Here is a 22,892-nt window from a genome sequence, read left to right on the forward strand (position 1 = left end):
CCCTCCCTCCCTTTTACCCTCCCTCATTCCAACACACCCATCGAACTCTTTTGCCGCTCTCACTGCCTGGAGGCTGGCACTGGCGGGGAGGAAGAAAAGCGGAGTGGTTGGTAAAGGAGAGGAGGGGAAGAGGTGAAGAGGGCGGAGAGGTATGGAGTGGCGGGGAGGGAGGGAAGGGAGAAGGGCGGCCTGTGAGGACGGGGCACGAAGTGTAGCCCTCGATGTAGTCGCGGCGGAGCGGACGCCAGTGAGGCCTCTCGTGCCCTCCGTTGGTTCCTTTCTTCTCGTTTCCCCGTGCCTCCGTCCTCCCATTCCTCGTGCAGGCGTTGAAGTCACCCGCTGGCGGAGCCAGCGTTGAAATTTCCGCGCACCTCCTGCACCTCGGTCCCTCACACTCTGGAATATGTTGTTCGGTGCCGTGTGCTCCAATACGTGTGTCAGTTCTGTGACGTGGCAGCGTGTTCGGTGACCCGCGAGGATGGTCCCCAGGATTGCTCCCATCCGGGCGCATCCTTTCTGTTTCTCCGCCGCTGGTGGAAGCGAAAGGGTTGAGTGAGTGACTCGTGTGGCGGCGTTGGATGTCGTTGCCATGGATGCCAAGAGACGCCCGCCGCCCATTCCGGAGAAGACAGTGGCGGGAATGCCTCCGGCTAAGCCTCCAGTCCCGGGGCCTCCGCCACCTACCCAACTGGAGAGGTAGGTGACCTCGGAGCATCTCCAAGACGATGAGATCTCGGAATAATTTCGGATTTTATCATGGCATCATCTGAAATGATGTGGTGGCGGAAGGAATGCTTGCTTACATTTCGCAGCATTCCGCAACACATTCCTCTTTATGTCGACTTCCATCCATGGTGATACTTTAAAACGTAAACACGATGAATTTTCCCTGTCAGGTGCAACCTTCTGGATTCTGCATGTTCATTTCTACCCAAGCTAACAGAACACTTGAATTAGATATCACAATCGTTTGTTAAATGAACATCAATGGGTAATACTACCAGCAATAGATCTCAATTCTTTTCTGTTCAGCGTTAATTTCTTTACGCGATGTTAACCAAACATTCTTTTTTATCAAAAAGAGAATATCCCCTTTTCTTCTTGTTGATATCTTCCCTTTGTTGTTTTCGTTCATTATGACATTCAGGAATTCATTGTCTCATGGTGAGGTCCATTCATTTTTTTCTCTGTTTTACTTCGGTGTGTCGTAATGGGTAGTTAAAAATCTAATCACTAGAGACATAAATTCTTCCATGTGGCCGGCTACGAACTCAACGTCATTTCGGAGAGCATTATTTTTCACACAGTACAAGTGCATGCATGGTCAAATCACATATTTCTGTTGTTAACTTAGGAGAACGTAATTGGATTATGAAATCCATTCTTTGATTTTTTAATGCTAATAAGAGTGGTAATTTGTCCTCAGTCTTTGGCTAATTTCGAATGAGAGCACTTGTTATGCATCATATACGCCAATAAATATATCCAAGTGGATTTTTTCTCAGTAGAAACTGTACTTGCTTTAGTCATCACGTTTGTTTCTGCTTTATGATTTGTAAATATTATGCCTCTTAAGTTGAAATTAGAAGGCTTTTTTCTCTCGAATTGGTAATGTATTTTCCAAAATATTGCTGTCGTACCTATTTAATCATTTCAACTCACAATAGAGAGAACGGTTATTCTTTGGACATATTTATCTGTGATACTAATCGTAAATTCATATTAGGCTTCGCATCCGAGCTTGCAGTCGTTCTCATAACTGTCGTATGTAATGGGTGGAATATTTTAATCTCAAAGTAGTTGTGCATGGGAATTCTTACACTTGGTACAATGGCTACAATCGGAGCTATATAGGGATATGTACATGTAGGTTTCTGGATAATATTTGTTTGTTTCGATGTTTTTATATTTTCACTTATCCTCATCCCATACTCCTCAAGATCATATCTTTATATCCTTTGCGTCACTTTGTTGGAAATCCCCAATGGTCAATCAAACACTGGAGAAGAGGAGCCAAATGATCCATTTAATTTTTTACGTTTAGTAAGTCATTGTTTGCTGAACCGCTCTGTGTAGCTCCAATCATCATTTCAAGGGGCGTTGTTCTCTATAATATATGTATACTAAGGTTGAAATATAAATAATGTATAACAGATGAAATCTTCACCTTAGGGCTCCCTCTTTATCTATATATACTAAGTTATCTAGACTAAGGCAAACAATACGTAAAATCTTATTCTCTTCGGCACGTTCCTTTCCACTTACTACTAAGAGTTTCATTAATTTCAAGATGGTTGCTCAAAACTAAAAAGATCAGAATCCACTGGCATACAGTGGATTTGATACAATGAGATGCGAGAAAAGTACATATTCTTTCTACAAAGTATTCGAGTACTTTTGACTTAGATGACAGTATGATTTTTGTTAATATCATTATTCTAAAATATTGTCTGACGGCACTATTTTCGCTCTTTAGCTCCGGGCGGAGCCCGGAATGCTGCTTAGCTCCCTCGTCACGGCCTTTAGTGATGCTTCCACCGAGACGTGGTGACGTCCTTTCAGCACGGATTTGAGGGGGGAAGGAAAGGAAGAAGTCTGGTGGGGCAATGTCTAAAAAAATTGGATCCTCACTCATATGTTCGGGAAGCTCTTGACAGATCCGCGTGCGAGTTTACTTTTGTTCGTCCGAGAACACTCGTGGCACCAACTTCGCACACACCTTTCTCATGCCCATGTTTTCGGTCACAAGGTGAACACTGAATCTGAAATCACTGTCCAACAAACAAGATTTGCAAGATTTTCCTCACTTTTTGAGGTCGATGGGCGTCCTGAACGTCCGGTGTCTTCAGCAGCTTCCCTTCCCTCCCGAAACAACTTGTGCCGCTCATAAGCATCCATCCGTCCGTCTATCCGGGAACAAATAAGTCCTACTACTTTTGGGCAGACCTTGTTGGATAGGGATGTTGGATGTTATGAAGGGAGAAAGATACGGAGTTGAAGAGGGGCTTATTGTAGTGTAGGATATTAGGTTGTGTTTTACTAAGAGAGACATGGGAATTAACACTGTGCCGCTTGGTAGCGTGTGTCAATCCAAAACTATCTCAACCGGTAGATTACCGATAAATAAAATACATTATTTGAATTGAACGTGCGGTGATAAAGTAAACAAACTTAAGGCTAACTTAAAAAGTTTCGTAATAGATTTCTAAAATAATTAAAAGTAGAATATTGGTGTACAGGTGCACGTAGCCTTTTAATATTCTTTTCGTGTATCCATTTAAGAAATGTTAATGAAATCGACGTAACCAAGGTATTAATTCGTGACATTAGATTCATCCCGTGTCACTATCGATGCGGTTTCTTGCTCTACAAACCTTATATTTTAAAAATTAATTCCTATAGTAGTTGCCCTTGAAGAGGTATAAACGCTCCATAAATCACAAAATGCTCTTGCTTTTTAATATCTCTGCCATTGCTCTTCATGTCAGCTACCAATCCGTGAAATTATCATCACCGCAAACACCGAAGCGTAATTTTGAGCTATAAAATATTATCTATGTCTCTCGGATAATAGTTTCAGGTTTATCACCGACATAAACAGATTTTCGAGTAACCCTTTATGAGAAATATCGTAAGCCCCGTCGGGTTATGAAAACTTACTTAAACAATCTCTCTGCAATGGCAATACCACATGCATTCAAGAGTTTAGCAAAGTTTATTGAATTCTGGAGGGGTTATCTCATACCAGAAATTAATTTCCTATTCATTTACCTGTGAAGTATCGTAATTGATCTCTCGTAGAAATAATCAGAATATTTCTTAATAAGTGAACGATCAATCAGGTCGGTTACCAGATACAGAAACGAAAAATGTTTTATGGGTGTAACCAATCCATAGCAATAGTAAGGGCTGTAATGCCAAAGTATCTCGTGCTTCAAGAGATATGGGCTTTGATATTTTGAATAAGTACGCTCCTGATTGTAACACGAACAATCTTCTGTCTGTCATGAAAACATCATTTTCATTCTGCATTTGAGTCCCATTGAGGAATATAAATTCTCCTTCAAAGCTTTGAAAATATCCTGGAGTTCTAACTCTCGGATTATTAAATCGAGAGGACACAGATTAGTATACGATATAAAACGCCGCGTCGCGTCGCGAACGGTTGATAGCCCCCGATAGGTTTTCAATTCAATAGTTGGTTCAGGTGATAGTTCACGGGTTCATTAAGAGGGGTGTTTTTACTCGATGCATTTTCTTCCTACTAGAGTGTGTATTAGAGCTTCGAAGTTATTAATTTTATTATGAAATATTTCTTATCAGTAGTCTGGAAAATACTTATGACATATTTTTAGCCCCTTTGACAATGCTTATAGCATGTACCTAAAAAACTATGAATTCATCTTAGATACCATTCGCGTTAATGGTTGTGCTTGTGAAATATTATTATTTTATGCAAATATTGCTTAATTATGTGATTAAAATATGTCATATTCTTGCTGAGAACTCGTATTACCACTTGTATTACCTTTGTTTCCGCTTCCATCATACTACAGACTTATGCTTGAAACCAATGTATATTTTATCGTCATAGCATTCCATCCCGCTTGTTCGAGTGCGACGTGAGCGTAATAATAACATCACCAAGCCACTAATCGGATAGTTATAACCACTGAAGACTGTTTACACATCCTCCTAATGGGGTGTACTCATTAATCCACATATACTACAGGCTACTGTCGGCAACGCCGTTCTTCCAGTAATGTCGTTGTTGTGAGTAGAATCAAGATTAAATGGTTAATTAAAAATAGCAATTTTCCACAAAAATAAAATTTAATGCGACCGGTTTCAATGTTACTACATCATCATCAGGTGTAACCACCTGATGATGATGTAGTAACATTGAAACCGGTCGCATTAAATTTTATTTTTGTGGAAAATTGCTATTTTTAATTAATCATGATATTCCACCATATCACGCCTGAAACGTCTCTTTTTATTAAGATTAAATGGATTCAATTACGATGACACGTCATTTAATTACACTGACTTTTCTATGTAGGTTGAGTCGATCACGTAGTCGGGGTGGCGGAAATCGAGTGCAGAGAGGCACTCGCCGTTTTCTCACTCTCTCCCTCCCGTCGTCCCTCCCCGAGGGAGGTCACGATATTTTAAGGAATGCATCACGGATTCATGGAGGCCAATCCAATGTGGGAGTCGGGAAGCAGATGAGTAGGGAAAATTTGTAGGACAGGCGAACTCTTTCTTCATGATTGAAAAAAGTCGTATTACTGTGCGTAGCTTGATTTTCTATCTGAACATTGGTTCTTTCCTTACCTAACTTTAACTTAACCTTTTCCTTAACCTCATTTGCCAAAATCTGAGCCTACCGGCAATGAAAGTAATTATATGAATTGCATGAGTAATACGTACCAAGTTAAAATGTTACAAATATGTAAAAGAAATATAATCAATGAGTTTCCCGCCTCGATTAAGTCTAATCCAGTTAAAGTAACTGTTACTGGCTGCTCTATGTGGAAATACTTTATGATTTATCTAGGAGAAATAACACTTAAAACTTCCGCATGAAAATACTCTTTAATGCACCATCGGTTTCGTTACATGGCAATGTCGTCACGTGCTAATGATGTCACTGCGTAAAGAAAGTTGTTGTGAAATATTGAGTATTTTCATTTCGGAAGTTTAGTGCTATTCATCCGTGTTAATCTGGCATGTAAGTTATGGCAAAGGTAACGCTTACTCACGCATTGAATTCCTTCACCAAAATTTGTACAGCACAAATATTTGAGAGCGCTATCCAATAAACAACCGTTGCTTTATATTCTCAAGTATTTTTTTAAAAATATCGTTTATTATTTCCGAGAATTGAGTTCCGGCCATATTGAAGTGGGTAATTTTTGAAACTCCGTGGGTACGATTTTATTTGGTTTCCGTGTACCATCGTTGTTAAATGAGGGAAAAATATAAATCATAAATATTCACTTAGGATAGGAATGGGGTTGATCAAAGGAATTATGCATTTATATATGTTTTCATTGTGGTTAGATTCCCAGAAATTCAGTGTGAAACTTTGCAGATGTATAAGGATTACTTGATTGAATCCTTCAACCCACTCTCTACCCCCATGGCGCAAGTTTTACCGCCTCGAAAAGCATCTCTGAATTAACTTCAAGGAGCATCTCTTCGTGAGTATCGTTGATACTTATAAAAATAGTTGTGACGAGATGCAAGGGAATTGTAAGTATGTCACGCATGACAGGCTCCGATAGTTCCCATGTTTCATCAACTTGTGTGCTTAGTTCTCAAGTTCTCTTTCCTCCGTATTAGTATTCATCCGTCTTAGTATTCATTTTCTTGTCGCTGTCGTTACGCGTCAGAGGCATTATGGTCCTGGATGCACGATCATGTCCGACCTGCACCGTACAGACTGTGACTTCATCGTGTACGGAGTATTAATAATGAACAGGCGAGGTACTAGCATAGAATGGGCTTAGGCTTTAACCGAGTGACGGTAAGACTGTTGGAAATTTTTAATGTTTTTAATCGTTGCGATGGATGTTTAAATGTATTTTCTGACCAGTAGCTAAACTTACCTGAGAGTTAATGAAAATCGGTAGATATCAGTGATTTTGGCTGCAGGTTGTGGAAAACGAAGTCAGAAATTTACCGAATTCTGGGAGAAAGAGAATGGTATTTGATGGGTAGTATTCTAACGAGCACTCTGTTCGTGTATCTCTTTATGCCACTGGTGAAGCAAATGATGAAAAATGGAGTTGATTAAATTCCTAGTGCTTCTTAAGGGTGAGATGCACTGAATGTATAAGCCTGTTCTATTTCTGAGAAAACCTTTATAATTTCTTTATTGGAAAACTTCACGGCCAATCAGATAAGTAATTCCGTCTATCCAACATTCAATACGTAGAAGTACATTACGCGGAAAATCTAGTGCCGCGAAAACATGAGATACTTGTCGTTCGTCTGTCGCTCTTAAAATGTTTTTCAACCCTCGAATTTGAAGAATGATCGAAAGTAATGGAAAATGAAGTTTTCAAACATTGATTTTTAGGTTATTTATTTAAGGAACTAGATGAATGGGGTAAACGAAGACACTTTTTTCAAACAAAATTGTCAGAGACTACGATGTCGAGACGATTCTGTACATTTGAGTCGTCTGTGTAAACATAATCGCAGATATATCCCGGACCTATTCCCTCAAAACATGTTTGTTGATACCTCGAATTTCGATATTTCGTACGAAAACAGTGCTTCCTTTGCAACAAGCGCGAGGTAGCCATACAATCCATGTGCATCGTATTCGCTGGGCCTTGTCTGTGATTGGAAACATGAACATTTTGAATCCCGCGAATCGTCATTCAACTGCGAAGTCACGTATCGGTACATTTATTATTTATTTATAAGGAAATCTACCGGTTAAGGTAAATTTTGGATGGAGACAACTACCAAAAAAAATCAATCGTAATTTATACCATTTTACCATTCTTCATCCGGTCGTTACAGCTGGCCTTTTACGCGACCTCAAGAAATCACTGCCGAGTTATTAGCAGGGCTTGGTTGCTCACCCCCAAAGACCAGCCAGATAGGATAGAGAGCCTGTCAAGGTCAGAAATCCTTTATTTTTGTCAAGGCTTATGCGCTTCCCTTCCTTTTCCCCACTCCCGCACCTCTCTCAACCCCCTCCCCTTACACACACGCATCACCCCCACATACAGCGCCGGTCCCCCTCCAAACCCTCCACGCCCTTTAGCCAGCGTATCCCTCTCACCCTCCCCACCCGCCGTTCTCCCCTCCTCTTTTGTGTGTGCAGTGCCGTAACATAACCCAGGGTCCACTCGAGAGCGCATTTCTCGGAAGTGGCCGTGGGAGGGCGGATGTCCACGGCGGCTTGCATGGTGGTGAGGGCGTGAGGTGCACAGATGTTGGAGCTGGGGCGATAAGTTGGCTCACGCGCGAAAATATCGACTTCTGAATCCGCGACGTAGGGGGTGGGACTTGAGGAATGCGGAAGATGGGCAGACTTCCGCGGAGAAGTTTATATCCGACGAGCGGAGAGGATCGTTTCTGAGCAAGGTAACAGATCTTTCGCTTTTATATCTATTAATGTCATCCATCTTCCTGTAATTGTCAGCAATGGCTCGGACCCGCGAACCTTTGGCCCGTCGCTTCGTAAATATACCTACCTGAGCCTCAAAGTCTATTGATCAGCGTACCTTTCGGTATTTCAGTTAATAATGCGATAAATGCCGCTTTTCTTTACATTTGTTTTCTTCAGGACCGGTTCTTAACTCCATTTATGTCTGGTTGTGATAAGGTTTGATGTTTCCTGAATAGAGAGAGACACTATAAAATGTGAACATTGCCTAAGGAGTACCTAAAACGATGTGTACGCGAAGCTCAATTGCTGACTCATTGATAAAGAAATGTTTTCGTAATGAGGTTTCCTGGAGAATTTTATAGGAAGCCAAATTGCCGGCCCCGGTGGCGGCGGGGTAACGTCCTCGTTTGCCATTCCAAGGGTCGCGGGTTCGATTCCCGCCTGGGTGAGTTTCGCTCCATCTAGGGCTTGGGTGTTTGTAAATGTGACCATTGTTATCGTTGTTAATAGTTCGATGTAAAGGCCAAAATGTGCTGTTTTCGGACTTATACTGAATAAATAAAAATAAATAAATTATGGCTTTATTGTTTGTTGGCATCAGGATCTTTTCTGAAGATGTAGTTTGATAAAATGTATCGCATTAGAAACCAATGTAATAAAATTTATCACGGATGGAGTGATGCATACATTCAAGAGTTCACTCTTCCTTTAAACGATAGGCAAAAGTAGAAAAAAAATTTTTGCATGAAGTATATAGGCACTTAGTGTACATGTGTACGAGTGTTTGTGCATGTGTGCAAATATATATTGATATGTACGTGTTGACTCATGCATGAATGGTGCCCCTAAAACCCCCTGCCGTACATCCTTATCATGGGGTATTGTGCAGATGTATCTGCAGATATCTGAGAAAATAATAGTCAAATATTGACTATTCATTTTCTTGTATGAGGGATATGTCCTGGCATAAATTGAGTGGTATGGAACACTACAAATTATATCCGTCTTAATAATTAAAGCAAATCTGTAGAAATTATTTGTCTGTCCAGCAAGGAGTAATTTTTGCTTGAGAGGGTAATAATTATGAATATTATTTAGAATCGAATATTCCTGGATATTCGTGACCAAATACGTAGAATAACAGTTTTCCCGCGTACCAAATTTGGCAAAATATTTCGGTTTTTGTATTATCATGCCTAGTTATTGTAAAATTTGTAAGTAAAAATAACTTTGGATATATGCATTCTTTATCAAATTCAGTGGTCAAAACATTCCAAGGATCCGAAATCGAGGGAATAACGTTTGTGGCTATTTTTTAGAGTGATAAGCATGCAAATTCTTTGTTAAATCATCAGGCATATTGAGATAGAAAAGTCATGGGCTTATAATTTCTTTCCTCGAGTGCTACCATATTTGATCGAGAAGTATAGTTTGCTTTCAAAAAATTCACTATTAAAACAAGAAGTGAAGTAAATTCTTCATAGAGAACTCAGTGTTTATCCTGTTGAAATACGAGTGAAATATAAACGGAAGGTTAAAAAAACAACCATTCCAGAGGAGACGTAATCCCTGATGGCCTATGAAGTTATTGACTAATTAGTTCGATAAGAACGGTCCAAAAAACGATTTCATTTACCGCAAAAGTATTTTTCGGTAGCCTCTTCTAAAAACTACTACTACTACTACGATCTTTCCTGAAATATGGCATTTTTTTCGGTTATGATAGAGAAATTCCGATGCACCTTAAAAGTAGAATATTTTTGAAACAAAAATGTACATATTTGAGGAATTAAATTTTTGTCGGATGTTTTGGAATATTATCAGCGACTCATGCCGATTAACTTGTAAATAATCAAGCCATTTTTTAGGCATTTCAAACCTTTTAAATGATCAAGAAGAGGACGACGAAATTAAGTTTGCCCCTAACAGCTATTGCAGAACATTTTTGTAAAACGAAGAATTCAGTTCCCTCTTTTTACAATATTTCATTTATAGTTCTTAGTTTTTACTCCTTTCCTCGTTTAAGATCCTCCTCATTTCTTTCCATAACACTCCCCAGCATCGCAAAACGACTCTGTATATCATGCAATGGCTATTTCATGCTTATTTCTCGCTCGCCATCTCGTATTTTAACATTTTTCTCCGCCTCTACTTCAAGGGTTTATGACCTTTTCTCATCTTCATCCCTCAGAAACCATGTTTCTGAACATTAAACAATCAACCTAAATATTCAATTCTTCACTAAACTTATAGTTTACAGTTTATTCAACTGCTTTGTAGGAAAAGGATATTCTGAAACACAAAAATAAACACGTGCGAGAAAAATTTCTATCTCAATTACACGGCAAACGCCAGGAAAAAATACCCTCTCTTGCAGCTATTTCCCAGATTTCTTGTGTGAGTGAATTACGAATGTTTACAAACTAAATATACTCCCTTGTTATGCCTCTTTTAGTCTAAATCCCTGCCCAAACATGAGCATTATCTCCGCGCCCAACTTAATTTTTGCCCTCCTAGCCCTCACTCATATCTTGGTAACCTCATATCTGTCAGAAAATACTTCGTGATTCAATACCAGCTCTTAGGCAATCCTTGGTCATGTTTCCAATCCATTCTTCAACTGATTCGACTCAACTTCTTCGCGAAAGACAGATCTGAATACATAAAAGCTCTCTTTGACATCTCTCCTTTGCAAATTCTGCCGAGGAACACACTGCCGAGGTGGCTGTCGTGTGCAGACACTTCTTCTTCATATTTTTTCAATGGCTAATTTTCGCTCGGGATGACGTTCCCCGTGAGCTTGAGAGGTTCGTTTGGGAAGATTACTGCAAGCTCAGCACGGCCGCAGACGTGCAGAGCGCGCTCTCTGTTAATGAGCCACGGTGAACTGTCGTCTGGGGTGAGACGGCGTGAATGATGAGGAATAAGCTTCGGGGAGTGTGATACGGCCAAGCAACGGTTCCCTAAACCTGTTCACCATCCAATATAGCTGGTTGTCATTATTCTGCTATGTGGTTTGCGCGTTGTTTTCTATGCGATATCGCATCGCAAAAAATGCGTTGCAAATTTGGAACGTGTCATTGCCAGAATTCTACCCTCAGTCATATGCAAATGGGCATATTGTACAGTAGTCAATTCATGCAGCGGCGAAGAAATACGATGTGCTAGGCGAATTTCCTTCTCATTTCACCCCATCGCCAAACGAACCTTCGAAGACCTTCATTAGGCTGCTTTCTCACCCATCCATGCCATTTCCATCATGAAGCTCTCCCACTAGAATATTTCCCGTAAATATTTGCTATGGTGTTTAGCCAACGAGTTGTGCTGCTTCGTCCTGTTGATATTGCATTATTTATATTTTTAATCTTGTTATCACACGATATATAGGTTGTAAACATGGCTTTTGGCACCACCGCCACCGGATACACCTTTCGGACGTTTGCCTGTTTCCCTTATTCTTTCATCCACCTCTTTCAACGAAATAGTTTTCCAATTCTCTCTACTTTACAATCTGCACTAATTCATGATATCGATTTATACTTTGTGGTTAATAGCTATTTATCATAATACCATGGGATAAACAAAAAAGGTTATTCGGTCATCGAGGAGAGGAAAGCTAAGTAAAGAATTAAAATAGGTTCATTAACTGGAGCAGGTGGAACAGTTTAACTACATCGGAAGTGTTTTGGACGAAAATGATGAAAGTTGTTGGGACGTAAAGAAAAAGAATGGCATTAAGAAAAGAACCTGCGCAAGGAGGAGGGAATTGAAGACGGGGAATTCGGATAAGGACGTTACGAAAAGGCTGGTATAAACTTTGACATGAAACATGATTTTGTACGGCTCGGAAACACGGTCGTTGAGGAAAGACGGTAGGCGTAGATTGGAGACTTTTGAAATTTTGGCGTGGAGAAGGTGAAATGGACAGAAAGGAAAACAGACTGGGAGGTGCTAGATATAATGGGCAAGATGGGTATTTTAGGAAGAGGGAGTCGGAAATGGTGATGCAATTTAGTGGTAGTGAAGCGTTCGGTTTCTAAGTGATGGATGCCGGGTTTAAACCTGGGTGTTGCTTCTGTACACTCCCAAACTCATCCGATGTGTATGACTTATAGAAGAATCATATTTTGATGAGAAACTGTGGGTCAGTCTCAGAAACATGGACTAAGCCCCTTACAGATCGCGTGAATTTCGTTCTACAAGGGGCTTAGAGCGAGAGGAACTACCTATTCCTACCGAACCAAAAATATACTTGTGGTTAGCGGTATCTACTTTATTTTAATTATTTAACGTATTATGTGATAACTATCAATTAAAAAAAAATTAATTTCAATGCCTGTCGTCGAATCAGCCGCTACCAAAGATCCTGGCGATGGATTTCAGGGTACCATATGCCGGTAGATAGTTTGCAGATAGCTGAACAATCGGGTTGATGGAATACAGCGTTCGAGATAAAATGCGTAATGCGGAGTCGATAGGTCGACGCTTTCTCGATGCGCACTTGGTGTACATCGTTGCATCGTGGTGCTCAAATCCAGCATCTCCCGACCCAGATCCTCGCGTGACGCAGTGGAGCGTGCTACCAAGAAATCACCGTCTGGTCAGCATTTGCACCGGCGTCGCCCTGGCTCGTCTACGGTAGCAGTGGTGCGTCTGTTTTTCTTCCTCCTCAACCTCGGGAGAGCAGAAAGGGTCCCCCGCTCCTCTCACGGAGGCGTCTTGTGGGATTCGGTGTGGTTGCGGACAGGCCGTTAAAAAGGGTGCTTCACGCCGCCACTGCCATCTGGTGGGCGACGTGAGCGGTGCGACGGACGGGAATTGGCCATCCGAGGATGAGGGCAGACGGAGATGGTGGGAAGGGCGGGGGAGTCGGTGGAGTGGATGGAGGAATAGGAGGGAGGGGAATAGGAGAAGGAGAAAGGGCGTGGAGGCTCTTTTTCTTTCTAAAAGGCTCGTTGGGGGAGGCGGAAGGGAGGCAAGGGCGGGGGATGTGGAGGAGGATGGGTCGTTTCCGGAGCACGCTCTCCTTTTCAGCTTGTCACGGGGAGGGAGTGACTAAATAGATCGCTCCGAGTTCATCAAGATAACTATTCATTCTTAAAAACGTGCCCCTGCAGTGGCTTCCGTTTGCGCAGGGGCAGGGATGCCATTAGGGGTTGGGGGAAAGGGGTTGTTTTTGAGCCGCCAAATATTGGGGTGCGCACCCTCCCCGAGCCAGCCGCTTGCCTCGTGCAAATAAACGATCCTTGAAGGGGAGAGAGAGAACTTTCCCCCTGGAGTTTATGGTAAAGGTTCGCTCGATATTTTTGGTATTATACATAACGGTGGCTTCAGTTTCACGAGCATGTCCTCGGCCCTCTTTCGCTTTCGGGGGGGGGGGGGGGGGGTGGATCGTTAAATATTATTTCGCTCATCCCCGCGTCCACGCTCTTCGCGCGATCACGTTTTTGTTTGTCAACTTTCCGCCAGCCCCACAAACCTTCAACGGAGCATTAACCTCGCTAAGGATTGGTAGGGTTGCGGGTTCCAGGCGATTTGCATTTTCCCCCCTTCATGAGATGAGAGGTGTCTGTTAACGATGGCCTAATCGAGGGCGTCGACCCATTCCTAATATCCGAGTTTTCTCGGAACTGTTCCTGGCACTCCGGGAGGGAAATCTTTTCTTTTCAGGGAAGCAGGGCCCAGATATAAAATTTGACGTTTGGGGTGGCTGTCATCTACGCATCATTTGCCCTGGTGGGAGGCGAATTATTGTATTTTTGCCACTAATTCTTCTTGAGATGGAGTAAGTTTGTAATTTTCCGAGAAGGCAGTCTTGAGGTGCCTCACCTCTCGGCTCGGTATTTCTTACACCGGGTGGCGTTTCAATCGGGCAATTCAAAAAAAAGCTAGACATGAGCGAATTTCTTCAAAAATTCGGGAATAAATGGAAAAAAAGTGTCTAACTTTTGAAAAGGCCGGCGATTTTTACATTCAGATCGAGAATTTCCGTTGAGAGCAATGTTCCTTTGGTTGTGAGATCAGTTCGTGTTTGTGGCAGGGCTTGGCTAAAATCGAGACTATTGAGCAGGACAAACTTTGGTGCTACCAGTGACACTTGGAGCGATGAGAAATTATGCTCATAAATTTTCCCTTTCATTTTCCGAACACTTTTCCTTTTTACCAAAACATTCATAAAAGGAAGGCACGTCCTTCGGGAAAAGGGGAAATGGGAACATAAACTGTCTTTCCGCCCTTATGAAGCTCTCTCATTTCACTTGTCTGCACTTTGAGTACATTCCAGTTTTTTTGCTATTATTTATTACATAGTACCCTGCAAGCCACCCTTACAGTGTATGGTAGGGGGTGATTACTCACGAAACTGCTTTAGACCCAAAATACTTTTCCTCCTAGCGCGGTCGGACAACATTATTCTGATCCCTTATCGTTCTTGGGAAAAATTACATTTTAAATCTATCTGTTCTATACTTGATCTCTCTATTGTTATTGACATGATCTCTCCGACCGTAATACGATGGGGCAAATAATATATTTTCAACATCATTGCTAAAGATACATCCTACCAATTGATGCAAGAGATGTAATCTGTCATTTAATCTGCAATTTAATCTCTAATTCTTCGCTCCGTGAGTGCATGCCAACCTAGGTCCTTTGTTAGTTTTTATACTCTACTCTGTTTGTCATTACAACGGTCCACAAATGCAGCCTCTCTATGCTACAAGCGATTCAATTCGGCTATCAATCCAAATCACTACTGACTTTTTTTAGTTTAATTCTAATTGCCAAGTGTCGCATGTAAACCACTTGATCGTCGAAAAATAAACATATCTTACTATTCACCGCGGAGTCAATGTCGGATACGTAAAGAAGGGATAAAAGACGTCCGATAACACTTCCCTGGGGAACACATTAAATGACGTCTACTGCATTAGAGCTAATAAAATCCATGGCTACCCCTTGTACGTAACCATCGAAAAAGTCTTTCTCCAGGTCAGGATATTTTAATGCGTGTCTTCTAGCTCAGTTAGTAGTTTACTATGAGGTACTTTGTCGAAAGCCTTTTTCAAATCTAGAAAAACCGCGTCCAATGGAACATTGCTCTCTCCCAAACCAGAGATGCCATGAAAAAAAGCCTAGGCTTTGTTTCTTAGGATATGCATGTACCCTCATGAAACCCGTACCGTGACACCGTGTGAAATGGCATTGTAATATGTAAAATAATGGGCGTTTGAGCAAAATCAAATAAAAGTATTCATCAAATTAATGTAAACAATAAGTCAGTATTTGTTTCCTTTTCATTAAAATAGCAAATTAACTCATGCTTAGGCATCAACATAATTTTAAAATGGAGAAATAGTAAAAGTAAATTTAGAATAGGATGAAAAAATAAAACTCTATAGAGAGGGATACTGGCTGTGAGATATTCTGTGGAAGTGGAAGGAAAGATGCTGGTGGACAATTGAAGAAGGGTAAAAAGTTAAAAGAAAAGATATAGAGACGTAGGGAAGTGTTGGAGTGTGTTAAGTAAGGGATGAAGAATACTGACTAAACGGGCAGGAGTGAGAATAAAAACAAGCATTCTGGAAGGGGGGATAGAAACTGGATAGATAACTGAGCAAACGGAAGTTGAGTAGCTGTAATAATTTGGCGAAAAAGACTCTCATTCTAATGCAACAATTTTAGAGTGTAAAAATAGGCTCTCATTCTGTTTTGAAGCGCTTCTTTTTCCAAACATAGCTCTGCGCGGTTAAGATACTGTAGTGATCGTAGTTAAAATGATATGCATATCTGAATTGTGGGGTTTGTCGGGAGCAATCCTTTGGAGGCAGGAAAAGTGGCTGAAGGGGGTATTGACTGGCAGCGGATTGTTGAAGACTGTAATTGAGGGGAGAATGTTAGGCAAACGAGGAAAGGGAAGGAACAGAATAGGGATGTTGGACGGGATGAAGGGAGGAAGAAAGTACTCAGAGCTGAAGAGGGACCTGATGTAAAGTAGGATGTTGTGTTTTGCTAGGGGTCACAAATTATTTAATTAGTAATTATGTCTATCCAAAAACCTACCTTAACCGGTAGATTACCTAATAATAATAATAATCTGAATTGTGTTCCTATTTACTTGTCGACGTAAAACCTTCGGTGTTTTAAATTAGTTTCTCCGAACCAATTACATTGACACATCTTCTCATGAACTTCAAGAGATTACGGAAACGATTGATCAGGGTTTCCTTATTTTTTTGCAGACGAGGGGATAATTGAACGAAGGGAAATGTTCACCTAGAGTCATGCAATCCATTTGTTCAAGTTCGCTAATATTTAATTTCCAGATTATAACGCTGGGCAAAACTTAACTCCTATACATATACGAAAACCTATGCCTTTCAGATAAGCAATCTAAACTGCTGTATAAACACGGTTTCTAATCGGGTGAATATGCCAGATAAAGACGTAGCGACTTTTGTGTGTACACACAACCTCCTTGGCATGTGGGACGTATACCTCGCGTCAGCTTTTTATTTTGCCCGGTGACTCGCCAACCTGTTTCCTCGCAGATAAGAAGGCTTGCATTCCTTCCAGATCGTGTGCAGTACCGCAGCTAGGAATCGATATTTTCAAAGATTGCTTTGAAAACCGTCGCTGATCTCCCGAGGGTTATTTGTTCTCTTCCTCTTAATGACTATCGGATTCCTCACCCTTATGGGTGGCTTTTCTCTTATTTTTACATACGCATTCTCCTTTAGTCTCACGGCCATGGTAACTTGATAGAAAGGAAACGGAAACCGGTGGTTGGTAAACCGTGCGAATGAGACGGAGACGAAATCCCATCGATTGAGTTAGCAGTTTCTATAAATTTCAAATTACGTTCACATATTTCCATGAAATGAGATTAAATCCTTCCATTTCATTCCTAAGCATAAACCTGAATTTCAAAATTTGCCAATGGCTCTCAAAATGTGCATATCGACTCCATGGGGAGACTTACGTATAAACATTTTATTATCATTATTTGTTCGTCTACACGTCAAGGTAGGTTTTGATGGGCATAAACTTAGCACTCCTACCATTACCAAAGACACGACCTGAGCCCACGCTAAAATAAAAACCTTCTTCAAGTCCGTATACATTCTACCTTATTTCATTCTTCATACAACGTTTAGGCGACACATGGGAAATCAAATTAAAATTAGCATGTAGTGGTGCATTTTTGGAATAGGAGTACTTCCCTCCCGAATGCCTTTTGCATGAAAAATACCGAAATAGAAAGTGTAGACTCGATTAAATATTTAGGCATTGCCTTTACTAACGAAAACGGTGGCACGAAACGAAATCGCCGGCCTCGGTGGCGGCGGGGTAACGTCCTCGTCTGCTAATCCATGGGTCGCGGGTTCGATTCCCGCCTGGGTGGGTTTTCTTCCACCTAGGGCTTGGGTGTTTGTAATCGTCTCCATTGTTATTCTTTGTTAATAGTCCGATGTAAAGGCCAGAGTGCTGTTTTCGGACTAATGGCTAAATAAATAAATAAATAAAAAACTCCTAAGTTAAAAATAACTTGCATATGGTGAATACGTGTGTGGATAAGCTTGCAGACCATTAGGATTTAATACGTGCACGAGATAATTGCGGAAATGTGACGAGAAGGTTAAAGAGCAATGATATCTTTATCTTTCTGGCCTCATTTAGAATATGCTGCTAGTATATGAATATAGTGGCTACTAGAAATAGCTAGTTTAGTTTCATGATGTTGGGTTGATTGCCGAATTAGATCGCATGCAATATGGAGGAGCTAGACATGTTATATGCTGTTATAATAAACTGAGTAGCATATCAAGATTATTATCGGAGCTACGTTTGGAATCATCACTCTCGGGCCGAAAGTTAAATTACAGATTAAATCTCTTGAATTAATTGGAATGCCTCTTTGGATGAAATTGAAAATTTATTATTAATTCCATCGTGCTAAAGTAGGTGAGCTCATGAAAATAAAAAGAGAGGTCAAGTGTAAAGTGTAAGATTTAAGATGTAATTTTATTCCACCAGCAGTAAGGGATCAGAAACTTTTTCCCATTTTTCGCAGTCTTCAATATTTCATCGCCGATCATGGAGCTCCGATTCAACATTTCCTACCTATTTTGGTTTTCTCCCGACTATCTTATTTCCTCCCATACCACGCTTGGTACTTCTTCGTTTGCTTTCCCCTCTGTCTATTTTATCTTTTCTATCCTTGTCACGTCTAACTATCAGACGAAATATAAGGGTTATATTTTTGGCATAATTTTAAACATTATGATTTTGTACTCTTTATGTCAAAATATTCTGGCACTTATTCTGGCATTGATTTGCTTAAAGGTAATAGTTTTTTTGTTTTCAGAAAAATTAAAAAATGCCATTTTTTTACTTCCGCTAACTTTATGTATTTTATGATTTTCTCAACCAATGCACTTATTTTCCTAATTAAAAATTATTAGTTTGATTATGTGTTTTCACCTAAAAGCATAATTTATGCAGGCGAGCGAAACTTATGTATTTTGGAAGGCGTCGATAATAAAGTTTGAGAATGCCATAGGTGCTAAAGTTCGACTTCATCCTTTCTTCACGGATTGGTGGATTTAGTGGAGAGGAAATGCTAATTATGTGATAATGTGTATGGAATTGATGGTATTTACAGTTGATAAATACCACTTGATTTTGTTTCCCGACTAGAAGTGGATGTAATTTAAGCCTTGATGTCAATTAATATCTCCTTGCCGTATATTAATTCGGACCACCGGAACGTCAATTTAAAATTTAAAACGGAATTTTCTCCTCTTTGAGACGGAAGTAAATTCTGTCCTTATTCCTACTTCAATGTTGTAACGCAAACTCTTGTCGTGATAGATAGTCATAAATATTAGTAGATCGCCTTTAAACCTTTCTCTCTATTCTCTCAATATTTTTTATATTATCATCTTCGTTGGCTGGTTTCTTACCTATCATGTACGTTGTTTGTAAATATATAGCACGTCTCTTTAACTCTTTCCTTGTATTTTACCTGCTTATTTCTCAATTAATCAATTCCCTCTGAGGTGTCGTCAAATGTTCGCTCAGGTATGTTGTACTCCCCTTGCAAAGCCGCATCCGGTGTACTTATTCCGCAATTTTACCCAGGGTTGAATTGCAAAACACCTTAACCTCGCATTTTTAAACCATGTTTTTAAATGTTCTCCCATGTTTGTAGTACACCACTATTCGCAACTTCGCACTCTATTATGCCGGAAACATATCAATATTGAGACCTTGCTCAGCAGTGAGCGTTACTTTCACCAAGGCGTGCGCTCGAGGATTGCCAAGTGTGTGTATACTGAAAGAAGGACGCGAATAATTTGCATCCTACTCCTCTATTCCGTGGACAATATGTTATCGTGTCAAATTCGTTTTTTTGTGCTTTGATTGGAAATATCCAAATTTATTTTGATAAATGAACTCTCAAATTACTTTTGACCGGAGAAGAATATCCGAAACCACGTTCGATGAACCTTTGGACGAAAATTAATATAATCCACATGTTTATGTTTGAAAGATACGTGAAACTTGGCGGAAAATTAAGTCAACCCCAATGAAAGAAGTACCTACGGTGAAATCGCGGATGGAAAATATATTTTGAATACTGAAGGCACGACTAATATCAGTCTGTCGCATCATTTTATATGCAGTCTTATTTGTAGTATTTTCCAAAATCACTTAAAAATGCAGCGCGTGCTTGTAAATGGAGGTATATTGATGAAGTTTGCGGCAGGAGTTGAAAATTTTCCTTTTCTTATTCCTGACATCGCGACAAGGCGTCATAGCACGTTCAAGTGGACCTTTGACTCTCTCACTCGGCTACCCAGACGCAATTATATTTGTATAATTATGTATTGGTAGCTGAGCGGCTTAAGCTTTCAGCCGCTAACTTTAACCTTACTATTCAAATTCGGACGATTCCTCTGGATAACAAAGATAAACTCAAAGTGTGATTTTCTGGGTTTCAGATTTTTTTACGTGAATATTTGATTTACGCATTGCGTAGGGCTTAACAGCCAGAGCGGAGTTCTTAGCTCACCGGCCAAGCCAGCTTTTGAATTGCTGATTATTTATTTCTTTTTTCATTCGCCCGAAAACAGCACTTCCACCTTTACATCGGACTTTACACAATGATATAAGAATTTGACAATTACATTCACCCAATCCCTAGGTAGAGAAAAAATCCCTAGGCGGGAATCGACCTCTGGGTTGGCAGACGAGGGATTTACCCCGTCGCCACCGGGGCCGGCTAATATGTCTTGTTATGTTTCTTATTAACAAAATTGAAATATTGTGTCATTGTGCATTAATGCGGAGCACATCTTTAAGGTATCAAAGAATAATGGGATGTTCAAGAGGGTGTCGTCTAAGGTAAATTACTGTAACAAATATATTTTACATTACACCTACTCAATACTTCGGAAGCCGCCGTAAGGGGGTATTGGGCCATATACATAGAACACATAAGAATTTTTCCAATCGGTGAATATAAGATAAAGTTTTCCATTGTTGTCGTGCTCTCACCATAAACACCGTTCCTTAAGTTAAATTCGCGCGGTACGAAATTTGAAAACAAAATTCGAAGCCTGAAAATTATAAATTTCCGCAATGTGCGTCTTGATTTGTGTTTTGTGCACGACATTTATTATCAATCCTGTTTCATAATAGTTTAAGATCTCATGCATATCGTTAAAACACATCTATTTGAATTATTTTAAATTCTTTGTGTACTTTCAAAACTTGTCTGTTTCTTTAATGGTGACACACGCTAAATTTGACCAATCTCAAGATTCGCAATGGGGAAAAGAACGTTAGTAAGCCGATTCAACCAATTCATATACAATAAATAGCACCCCTGAGACTATATACCACCCAAGTTTTCGCTGATTTCGATTGTGCTTACGTATATATTATACTCAAACATTTCCCAGCTCCTTTTTTTCGTAAATAGTATGCAGATGTCATTCGCATTCCATGGTCTTATGCAAATTAAAATCTTGGCGCAAAAAGAGGTTCGAACTTGAAGGAGACATTTTTTGATGAAGGCCGGTACGGTATTGGCTGGGGTCATAGGTCATATTGCCCAACGCGCCTGTGCCTGGTATGGAGTATACTTGAACACTCCAAAGTCCAATCTATTTGATCTTTGGAAAAGCTCCTCGACGTAACTTTACTCGCTTTCAAATGAATCATTAACTAACAGATTATACAAGTATGTATGTATCCAATACTGTATGTACGCATCCAATACTTTGGTATAGAATATTGGCTTTCAAAATCTTTTATGTGTTTGTTCGTTTAATTGCTCCATTCCATCATCATATTGCGCTCATAGGAATAATGCCATTTCAACCATCGATTACAGTTAGTTTTTATTTCATCCATACATTATATTCATTGGCAGTGGAATTTTGAGGACTGTGATAGAGGGGAGAATGTCGGGCAGACGAGGAAGGGGCAGGAATAGGATAGGGATGCTGGACGGAATGAAGGGAAAAAGGAAGCATACAGAAATGAAGAGTTTGCTGTTGAGTGGGATTTTGTATTGTGTTTTGTTAGGAGAGACAAGATATTTATTTGGTAGTTGTGCCCATCCAAAACCTACCTTTACCGGTAGATTATATATGATAATAATAATAATACGTATATTTTTTGCTTATGTTAGACAGTATAAGTTATGAATATGTCTTTGCTGATAAGCTCAAAAAATCATTACAGTGCCGATAAGCTCAAGCACATGTTATCATAGCCAAATTTGTTGACACTCAAAGTATTAATCAACCAATCTTGCCACGTGAGCATGGTTTAATTGGTTTGTATTCCTTTTTTGTCATGAGGAATAAAACAAAGGTAGTCGAATGTACACCATAATTTCTGAGTTTTATCCGAAATCAGTTGTTTTTTATTTAATTTAATTGATACGAACTGGTTGTAATGGGTCATTCACCCGAGAACGGTTTTTTTATTCCACTCTGATCAATTCACATTTACGATTACGGCGGTAAGGCCTTTTGCGAGGCTCGCGACAACTGTAATCTAGTGAATTGCATATGAATTTCGTTCGTTATGAGACTGAGAATGTGTTGACTTACTTCATCATTGTTAGGATAACTCACAGAATAGCCACATATAAGATCCGTGTAGCCTATTTTAAAATCGTGTCTTGCCTATTGTTGTAAGGGATTTGATAATCGAGGTAGCCTTGTAGGTATTACCTGGTCGATACCAAGCAGTTTCGTGTTTAGGTAAGTGGCAGCTTTCCACTGTGAGGTTCATAGGACAAGGAACAGTGCTACTCCATTGTTATTAGAGGAGAGAATCCTCGGGAACGGAGGTAGATGGGGTAAAAGTATAGACATTTGGGTGGAATTAAGGAAAGTATACAATATGCAGACTTAAAGAGGGGATTTTGGCAACTTATATCTCGTGGTTTAAGGATGTTCTGTATCATGTTAGATAGAGTTTAGGTGTGTAGTGTTTAGATACATCAAAAACCTATCCCAAGCCGCTGGCCAACTGCTTTTGATTATTCTATCTCACAGTTTATTTTTACTGCGTGTATGAATGTATTTTCACCTGATGATATTACACGGCAGTGAACCCATGGTTCGAGAAAAATAAATTGTGAATGTGAAATAGCAGTGAGCCAAGAGCCTGAGTCCTCAGAGTCGGATGAACGCAGTAACAGATTTAGTCGGCGATTGAATTATTCGCTATAAAA

At 40.1% G+C, this 22,892-nt stretch overlaps 1 protein-coding gene across 1 annotated transcript in view; it reads left to right on the top strand.

Annotated features, from left to right (window-relative positions):
* The first annotated feature begins 589 nt into the window (after positions 1-589).
* LOC139698556 (uncharacterized) overlaps positions 590-22,892 on the top strand; it is a 322,044-nt gene continuing 299,741 nt past the window's right edge. The window contains exon 1 of the mRNA XM_071597394.1: positions 590-696. Within this exon, the coding sequence (XP_071453495.1) occupies positions 590-696 (107 nt within the window). The remainder of the gene's footprint in view (positions 697-22,892) is intronic.

The sequence above is a fragment of the Hetaerina americana genome, unplaced genomic scaffold, assembly GCF_022747635.1.
Source record: "Hetaerina americana unplaced genomic scaffold, ioHetAmer1.1.p SCAF_89, whole genome shotgun sequence".
NCBI lineage: Eukaryota > Metazoa > Arthropoda > Insecta > Odonata > Calopterygidae > Hetaerina > Hetaerina americana.